Genomic DNA, 10,603 nt, shown 5'->3' on the forward strand with positions numbered 1-10,603 from the left:
TTGAATATTTAGAATATTTGAATATTCTAAAATCTCAAAAATGACAGAATAATCTCGGTTTGTTTCTAAGGCAAACCACTCAACATCACAGTAATCCAAGTCTATGCCCCAACCTCTAATGCCGAAGAAGCTGAAGTTGAATGGTTCTATGAAGACCTACAAGACCTTCTAGAACTAACACCAGATGAAGATGTCCTTTTCATCATAGGGGATGAGAATGCAAAAGTAGGAACTCAGGAGATACCTGGAGTAATAGACATGTTTGGCCTTGGAGTACAAAATGAAGCAGGGTAAATGCTAACAGAGTTTTGCCAAGAGAACGCACTGGTGATAGAAAGCACCCTCTTCCAATAACATAAGAGATGACTCTACACATGTGGTCAATACTGAAATCAGATTGATTATATTCTTTGGAGCCAAAGATGGAAAAGCTCCATACAGTCAGCAAAAACAGGACCTAGAACTGACTGTGGCTCAGATCATGAGCTCCTTATTGCAAAATTCAGACTCAAATTGAATAAAGTAGGGAGAACCATTTGGTCATTAGGTATGACCTAAATCAAATACCTTGTGATTATACAGTGGAAGTGACAGATTTAAGGGATTAAATCTGATAGAGTGCCTAAAGAACTATGGATGAATGTTCATAACATTGTACAGGAGGCAGTGACCAAAATCATTCCAAAGGAAAAGAACAGCAAGAAAGCAAAGTTATCTGAGGAGGCTTAACAAACAGCTGAGGAAAGAAGACAAGGGAGAAAGGGAATGATATACCCAGCTGAGTGCAGAGTTCCAGAGAATAGCAAGGAGAGATAAGAAAGACTTCTTCAGTGAACAGTGCAACAACAACAACAACAAAAAAAAAATAGAGGAAAGCAATAGAATTTGAAAGACTAGAGATCTCTTCAAGAAAATTTTAGAGATGCTAAGGGAACATTTCATGCAAGGATGGACACAATAAAGGACAGAAATGGGAAAGACCTAACAGAAGCAGAAGAGATTAAAAAGAGGTGGGAAAAGTACACAGAAGAACTGTATGAAAAAGGTCTTAATGACCCAGATAACCATGATAGTGTGGTCACTCTCTGAGGGATAGACATTCTAGAGTGTGAATTCAGGGGGGTCTTAGGAAGCATTATGATGAACAAAGCTAGTGGAGGTGATGGAATTCCAGCTGAACTATTTCAAATCCTAAAATACGATCCTAAAAAAAAAAAAGTAGAAGAATTCCAGAAAAGCATCCATTTCTGCTTCATTGATTACACTAAAGCCTTAGACCATGTGGATCACAACAAACTGTGGAAAATTCTTAAAGAGATAGCAATACTAGACCATCTTACCTGCCTGCTGAGAAACCTGTATGCAAGTCAAGAAACAACAGTTAGAGCTGGACATGGAACAATGGATTGGTTCAAAATTGGGAAAGGAGTAGGTCAAGGCTGTATATTGCCACCCTGCTTATTTAACTGATATGCAGAGTACATCATGAGAAATGCCAGACTGGATGACTCACAAGCTGGAATTTAAGATTGCTGAGAGATAACTGCATATCAGCAACCTCAGATATGCAGATGATACCAAATCTAATGGCAGAAAGTGAAAAGGAACTAAAGAGTCTCTTGATGAAAGTGATAGAGGAGAGTGAAAAAGCTGGCTTAAAACTCAGCATTCAGAAAGCTAAGATCACGGCATCTGGTCCCATCACTTCATGGCAAGTAGATGGGGAAACAATGGAAAAAGTGACAGGCTTTATTTTCTTGGGCTCCAAAATCACTGCAGATGGTGACTGCAGCCATGAAATTAAAAGACACTTGCTCCTTGGAAGAAAGGACAAACCTATACAGCATATTACAAAGCAGAGACATCACTTTGCTGACAAAATTCTATATAGTCAAAGCTGTGGTTTTTCCAGTAGTCATGTATAGATGTGAGAGTGGGACCATAAATAAGGCTGAGCACTGAAGAATTAATGCTTTTGAACTGTGGTGTTAGAGAAGACCCTTGAGAGTCTCTTGGATTGCCAGGAAAGCAAACCAATCAGTCCTGAAGGAAATCAAGCCTGAATATTCATTAGAAAGACCGATGCTGAGGCTGAAGCCCCAATCCCTTGGCCACCTGATGTGAAGAGCTGACTCATTGGAAAAGACCCTGATGCTGGGAAAGATGGAGGGCAGGAGGAGAAGGGGGTGCCAGAGGATGAGATTGTTGGATGGCATCACAGACTCGATGGACATGAATTTGAGCAAGCTCCATGAGATATTGAAGGACAGGGAAATCTGGCAGTGCTGCAGTTCATGGGGTCACAAAGAGCTGGACACGATTTAGACACTGAGCAACAACAAAATGCTCTAGAAGAGACAGAGATTGTCATATTGGGCAAAATGCAAAGTCCAGCTATATGGTCTCTGCAAGAGACAAGTTACATTCAAAAACACAAATAGATTGAAAATAAAGGATAAAAAAAGACATACCATGCAAACAATAGCAATAAATTAGCTGGAGTGTTTATATTGTCAAACATACACCAAGATGAGAAATAATAGAAGAAACAGAGTAATATTTTAGTGGTAAAAATACACTATTGTTGTTCCAAATGTTGTTAATACACAACAGTTAGGTAAGTATTGCTATGTGGGTATAACAATGGAACCTCAAAATGTATAAGCAAAACCTGTTAGCATTTCAAGGTTAAATGGACAGTTGTACAGTTACAGTTGGAGGTTTTAATTAATATTCTTTTCTTAGTAATTGATAGTACAACTAGAGAGAAAATCAGTAAGAATATAGAAGGCTTGAATAATACTGCAGTCCAAACCAAACACTATTTTCTACACAACAGCAGAATATACCTTCTTTTCAGATACACATGGAGCATTCTCCACTACAGACCATGTAGGCCATAAAGCAAGTCTCAATAAGTTTAAGTGTTGAAATCATAAAAAGTATGCTGTAACTACTGTACAATTAAATTAGAAATCAACAAGGCTAAAAATTAAAATTTAGGGAATATAATTAAGAAGTGTTTAGAAATACTTAGCCTTAAGTGCTTATATTAGAAAGGAGAATCATAAAAATCAGTTATTTAAGCTTCCATCTGAAGAAGTTAGAAGAAGAGTGTATTTTAAAAAAAATAAGAAGAGTGCTTGCTTTGGCAGCACATATACTAAAATTGAAACGGTACAGAGAAGACTAATATGCATGGCCTCTGTGCAAGGATGACTTGCAAATTCATCAAGTGTTAAATATTTTAAAAAAGAGATGAAATAATATGGGATAGGTTGGAAATTAGGTAAAAACAAAACAGGAAAACAAATAGAAAAATCAATGAACTTAAAAGTTTGTTCATTGAGAAAAATCAGCACAGTTGATAATCCTTTAGACTAAGAAAGAAGAGATAGCACAAATCATCAAAATCTTGAAGGAAAGAAGGGTCATCACTGAAGAGCCCAAAGAGCTAAAAAAATTATAAGGAAATATTACAAATAACTTTCGTCAAAAAATTAGGCAAGTTAGATGAAATGGGCACATTCCTAAAAAGACAAATTATAAAACTTGACTAAGAAAACATCTGAATTGAACTAATATAAAGAAATTCAATTATTAATTAAAATTCTTTAAAGAAAAGTGCAAGTGCAGTTATGGATTCACTTGTGAATTTTATCAACTGTATAAAACAAAGATTAACATAAATCATACAAAAAATAACTAACAAAGTACAGGAGGAGCAAGTGCGCCCCAACTCAGGCAGTGTTAAAACCTGATACCAGAAGCGGGCAGAAAAGTCATGAGAAGTGAAAACCGTACATCAGAATCTCTTAGGAACATAAATGTAAAAATTCATAAGATATTGACAAACCAGATCCAGCAACATATAGAAAGGATTATACACAAAAGAGGTCTCTTCCAGGAATGCAAGGGTGATTTAACACCAGAAAATCATTTGATATACTATGTGAATATTTTTAAGTTCAAAATCTGTTTGTTTATCTCAATAGATGTACATAAATGCATTTGACAAAATTTAACACCTAGTCACAGTAGAAACACTGAACAAATAAGAAATAGAACTTCCTCCACCAGATAAAGGGCATCAGTGAAATTCTACAGTTTACATGACAATGCTGAAGGCTGAATACTCTTTCCCTTTGCCCCAAGATTACTCTCACCACTTCTAATCAACATTGATCTGTAGGTTCTAGCCAATGCAGTAAGGCAAGAGAAGGAAAGAAAAGGCATCCAAACTGGAAAGGAAGTAGAAAAACTGTCCTTATTCCTATAAATAACCTTGTATGTAAAATATCCTATGGAATCTACCAAAAACAAACAACTATATCATGTGTGAATTTAGCACACAGTATAAGAACAGCATAGACGAATAAATTGTATATCTATATGTTAAGAATGAACACTCTAAAATTAAACTGGAAAAAATAATTTTATCCACAAGAGTGTATAAAAAATTAGGAATAAATTTAACAAAAGAACTATAAGACCAGTACATGAAAAATAATGAAACATTGCTGAAAGAAACTTGTGAAGACCTAAATAAATGGAAAAATATACCATTTCATAGATTGGAAAACTCTATTTTTAGAATGTCAGTTTTCTCATAAATAATCTATTGATTCAAGGCACACTCTTATCAAAATCTCAGTAAGCATTTGTATAGAAGTTGACAAGCTAATTATAGAATTGAGATATAAATCCAAGGGACATAGAAGAACCAAAACAATTTTTAAAAAGGAAGCAAAATGGTAGAGTTACCCTACCTAGTTTCCACAATTTAACATACAGCCACAGTAATCAAGAAAATGTATTGATGTAGCAATAGACCTAAAGATCAATTAACAGAGTAAGAGACCAGAGATAAACCCATACACTTAATTGATTTTGTGCAAAGGTGTCAAGGGAATTTAGTGGGTGAGTGGACAATCTTTTCGACAAATGGTAATAGAACAGTTGGGTATTTGAGAACAAATTAACCTAGACATATCAGTTATACAAAAACCTCAAAATGGATCATAGAACTAAGAGAGCTAAAAACTATACAACTTGCAAAGAAAATGTGGGAAAATATTTTATTTTCTTGGGCTCCAAAATGACTGCAGCCATGAACTTAAAAGTCACTTGCTCCATGGAAAGCAAGCTATGACATGTGTGTTAATGACAAACCTAGACAGTGTGTTAAAAAGCAGAGATGTCACTTTGCCAACAGAGGTCCATATAGTCAAAGCTATGGTTTGTACATATACAAACCATGTACAAACTACATGTACATGTAGTAGTCATGTACAGCTGGGAGAGTTGGACCATAAAGAAGGCTAGGCATCAAAGAATTGATGCTTTTGAACTGTGGTGCTGGGGAAGACTTTTGAGAGTCCCTTGGAGAGCAAGATCAAAGCAGTCAATCCTAAAGGAAATCAACCCTGAACTTTCATTAGATGAACTGATGCTGAAGCTCCAGTATGTTGGCCACCTGATGCGAAGAGCCAACTCATTGGAAAAGACTGATGCTGGGAAAGATTCAGAGCAAAAGGAGAAGGGAGCAGCAGGGGATGAAATGGTTAGATGGCATCACTGACTCAATGGACTTAAGTTTGGGTAAACTTTGGAAGATAGTGAAGGACAGAGGAGCCTGGCGTGCTGCTGTCCATGGGGCCGCAAAGAGTCGGACACAACTTAGCAAATGAACAACAACAACAAAATTTGTCTTCCTGCATTAGGCAAATTTTTCTTAGATATGGCATCAAACATGTAATCCATAAAGGAAAAAATTGATGGAGTCCAGAATTTCAAGTCTTCATTAAGAAAATGAAAATACAAAAAAAAAGAAAGAAAATGAAAATACAAGCCACAGAATGGAAGGAAATACTTAAAATCATACATTTGACAAAGGTCTTGGATCTAGAATAAAGAACTCTTACAAATCATTAAGTGGACAAACCACTCAACTTTTCCAAGTGGTAAAGAATATATGGCGTGCTCCAATTCATGGGGTTGCAGAGTCCGACATGACTGAGCGACTGAACTGAACTGAAAGAATATATGTGAATGGCTAATACACATATAAAGGTGCTCATCCTGATTAGTCATTAGAGAAATGCAAAACCAAACCACAGTGAGATACCACTTCACACCTACTAAAATCCAAAAGTCTGACTGTACTGCATGTTGTTGTGGAGAAACTAGAAACCTCTTTCACTGCTGATGGGAATGTAAAATGTTTTAAAATACTTTGGGAAACAGTTTCACAGTTTGCTTTGTATACTCACCATGTGATCCAGCACTCCTACTGATATTTATAGGAGAAGCAGAAGCTTATATCCACCAAAGACTGGTACATAAATGTTTACAGCATCATTATTTATAGTAGCCAAGACCTGGAAACAACACAAATGTTCATCAGCTGGTGACTGCATAAGCAATGTGATACATCTATTTGATGGAATACCAATCAGCAATAAAGAACAAACTGATACATCAGACAGCAGGAATGAATCTGAAAACGGTATGCTAATTTAGAGAAACCTGACACAGAAGGTACATGCTGTGTTAATCACTTTCTATGAAATTTCTACGAAAAGCAAAATTCTGCAGACAGAAAGTAGATTCATGATTGCTTGAGACTGGGGCTTAGAAATACAGATTGACTGTATATGAGCACAGTGGAACTTTTTGCATGTAATGAAATTATTTTAAAACTGGACTGTGATGATAGCACACCTATATCAATTTCATTAAAATACCCACATCAAACTGAGTACTTACCCCAGTGGGTGAATTTACCAGTGGGTGAATTTATGGTATACAAATTATACCTAAATAAAGGTGATTTTTCTTTTTTAAAGTTTATCAGTATGTTTATTTATTAAAAAAGTGAAAGGAAATAAGCCAAAATATTGATTCTGTTATCTATAGTTTGGGAATTATGAGTGAGTTATTTTACTTCTTTGTATATTCTTTTTCAAGTTTTCTGTAATGCATATCATTACTCTTTTAATTACAAATATTAAAAAAGAAGGAAAATTATCTCTTAGGAGTGTTGAGGAGAATTTTTAGTTTCAGAAACAATGCTGAAGGAAATGGAAACTCAGAAAGATTTTTCGTAAAAACATCAAGTTTGTAAGTTTGAAGGTGGACCCCCCAAAAAAAAAAAAAAGATTTTTCGTAATGTTTATAATGTCAAACTAAAGAAAGATGACTAAGGCTAATTAATTTTCATAAGCCAAATTCTGTCTATATTCTAAAATTTACTATTTTTTTCTTTCTGTAGCGTATGTCTGGATCCTATCAAGAAGCTAAAACTTTGTTGAAATCCTACTTACAGCAACATGGCTATGGCTCCTGGATTGTGAAATCTCCCTGTATAGAGCAATTTAGTATGTGAATTAAGCAATCCATTGTCATATTAAAAATCGTTTTTTTGGTGTGCTTTGACTACTAAAAAATTTTTTTAATATTGGTGGTTTTCAGCTTTCAGTCTTTATAGCAGTGTTCAGAGATTGCTGAAAATTCATAAATATTTATGTCAATTTACGTTGAAACATTAGGGTTTTGAACTTTTTTTTAAAATAATTACCTGCTTCATTATGTAGCTATTTTGCATTTTTTATAGACATTACAAAGCCATTACCATTTTGTAATTTAAAAGAAAATTTCTTTTAATTTTTGTATTTTAAAGTTACTTGTTCAGCAAAGATACTCACTGTGTCCTGGTGTCTCACTCAAAAATTTTTTTAATTAAAAATTGGAATCCAAGACTACAAATAATAATTCTTACTCATTTGTTGATTAAATCAGCAGACATTTGAATGTCTAATATTTTCCAATAATCATAGTAAAAAATAGTAATTAAAACGTCATTTCTCATGTCAGAGAAGTTTATGAATTCAAATTGAACATAAAAATTCAGAGAAATATTAACCATGTTAGGGAATACTTTGATAAATTATTCTGAATTAGTAAAGGATTATTATAAATGTTTTAAGATTACCTATTTTCAGGTCTTCTGTAAGATCCATTCAAATGTTATCCTTTATAATTTAGATTAGTAAGAATTTCTAATAATAGGTCAATAAAATATTGTTTAGCTTTATATTTGTATTTGTTTATACAGCTCGATGAAAAGAGAAAGTTTAGTTACTCTTGGTTAGTTAGGATATATATCTTTAGTGAAATTGAGTTTGTTGTCTTAAAATCTCTTCCTTAGATTAAATCACAGATGGCTTAAACATTGACTTTCAAGACTTTGTTCCTCTTAGCTTGGTTCTTTATTAAACTACTAGGTCTCACTCCAACTCTAGCCCAGATAAACTGTTATAATTTCTGAAAAGATTAATGTAGGGTCTTTGTTTTTTTTTTAAGTTTTGGAGTTTGTTTTTTGTCTATTTTAAAAGTATAGTAGAGCTTAGTTGATGAACGTTGAAGTCATTCTGGATGGAAAGACATACATGTCTTTCAGTAGACTAGATTCTATATTTATTAATAGATTGAATCATGTTAAATTGCCATTTTGGGGGAGAGGGTAGGTAAAAAATGATCAATTATGAGCAATTTCATGTCAGCATACATATACTGTTATTAATAATAAGTTTAATTTCCATCAAGTATATGATATTTAGTGTTTATTTTTCTGAATTGGTATTTCCTTGTTAAGTCTTTTCAGTTTCTAGTCTGGGTTGGTTCCTTCCACAGTTGATTTACAGCCTTTATTTCGATTACTTTAACCTCTCTTTGATAGTAAATTTCCTGTGAATATACAGCATGTTTCATCTTTTCTTGGCTCTTCACATTTGTGGATATTTTGCTTTTGTCTAAATTAGAAAAAGCACAAAATGGTTAACATTTGCCTAAATAGTGAAAGATCATGTTAGACAATTTATTTCCTCAAGAAAGATTTTTAATTTTAAGGGTTAGATAAAACATATACCCAGCTATTTTACAGACAGTATCCAGTAAGGACCACTGATTTCTTCAACAAGTGGTCACTGAGTGTCTCTGAACATTATGTCTACTTAATTTATATATGGTATTTTGAAGTGGAGAAAGATTGTATCTCCAGAGGGGTAATTTAGATAAAGAATAAAGGAGATGACACTTAGTAGAAGGCAGTCATTTAGCAGAAAGGGCGGGATACAGATGTGAAACCCAGCATTGGCTATTATGATTCTGACAGTTGTATATTATTTACTCTTTTGTAGCTCAGGTTTTTATCTTTGCAAGGATGAAATTGGTTCTAGTGGTTGTTATTCTTTGTTCAGGAAGGAAGCTTGATAGAAAGGGCTTCAGGGTTCATCAAAAGTGGAAATGCTTATTGTTTTTTCTCTGTAATATGTATTGGGTTGTACAAAATGTTTTGCTTGAAGAAAAGCAAGCATCTTTTCTAACATAAATCATAAGTAACATTTAGTTTATAAGCATTCTGAGCACAGTATTTGTAAGCACAATAAAGTATTTGTGGCAGATATTTGTCAAAGATTTTTACTAAAAAGTTGATAATTATGAAATACATTTATGCAGCAGGATCAGGGTTAAGCTATTTTTCAACACAGAAAGAAAATTTTCTGCAGAATTCATTTGTTTTAAATGTTCTGTTGGGAAAAGCAAAGCTAGACTTCTAAACCTCTACGTCTAAAATAGCTCAAAACCCACTAAGCTAATTGCGTCTAAGTTAAAGTCCTCTTTTTAGCGCTAAGGTTGTGTTATCTGAGGCAAACATTGAAGGATGGGTAAAATTTAGAAGGCCGAAATTAAAGAGAGAGAATGCATTCCACTTGGAAATGATAAAGATCAGAAGGGAAATGTTAACAATGTTTGAGTCTAGAATTTAGAACACAGGATGGAAGCTGTTGAGAGAAGCTTGTAGAAGATGTTCTCAGTTTGGTAGGCAGAGGGAGTTCGTAAAAGATTTCTTACAGGGAAGTGACCTACACTGAAACACAATTTCACAACGTTTTCTTGGTTTGCTTATTATGGAAATTTTCAGAGATACAAAAATAGAAAGTAGCACCCATCACACCAGCTTATTAAAGCATGGCAATCTCATTCCATATATACCTCCCAAAGATAGATTATGTTAGAGTAGATATCAGACATTCATCTGTAAATACTTTGATATGTATCTGTAAAATATGAAAACTTTTTAATACACAATTCAATTAGTATACCTTAAAAATTAATAGTAATTCTCCATCTCATAAATGTTGTATATATTGTTGGAATCAGAATCAAAATTACATCCATGTATTGGAATTTGAATTTTTGTTAAGTATCTATTAATCTATAGATTTCTTCTCATTATTTTTTTCTTTTAACTTAGTTCTTGAAAAAACTGAGTTCTTTGCAGAGTTTCTCACAATCTTATTTTTGCTATTTTATCTCCAAGATATAATTTAACATTTGTCTGTCCTCTGCATTTCCAGAAACAGTAAATTCAGGTTTAATTTTTTAGCAGAAATACTTAACAGGCAGTATTGTGGGCTTTCTGTTAGAAAGCCTTCGGGGTTGTCTATCTTTTGTGATGTAGCCATCATTGATGAGTCTTGTCTAAATCCATTATTTAATTAGGGATTGCAGATTATACTCAAATTCTCTTATTACCTGG

General features: G+C 33.8%; 1 protein-coding gene and 1 non-coding gene across 3 annotated transcripts in view; both read left to right on the top strand.

Moving 5' to 3' along the window:
- Positions 1-7,387, top strand: part of ADAD1 (adenosine deaminase domain containing 1) — a 47,559-nt gene extending 40,172 nt beyond the window's left edge. For both annotated transcript variants that reach the window (XM_065904736.1, XM_065904738.1), the window contains exon 11: positions 7,274-7,387. In XM_065904736.1, coding sequence (XP_065760808.1) covers positions 7,274-7,387 — 114 coding nt within the window. The remainder of the gene's footprint in view (positions 1-7,273) is intronic.
- On the top strand, positions 3,140-3,250 carry LOC136146172 (U6 spliceosomal RNA). Its single transcript, XR_010658911.1, has one exon. It is a non-coding gene; the product is annotated as a U6 spliceosomal RNA (small nuclear RNA).
- Positions 7,388-10,603: the final 3,216 nt, after the last annotated feature.

Source organism: Muntiacus reevesi, chromosome 13 (assembly GCF_963930625.1).
Source record: "Muntiacus reevesi chromosome 13, mMunRee1.1, whole genome shotgun sequence".
NCBI classification, from domain to species: Eukaryota; Metazoa; Chordata; class Mammalia; order Artiodactyla; family Cervidae; genus Muntiacus; species Muntiacus reevesi.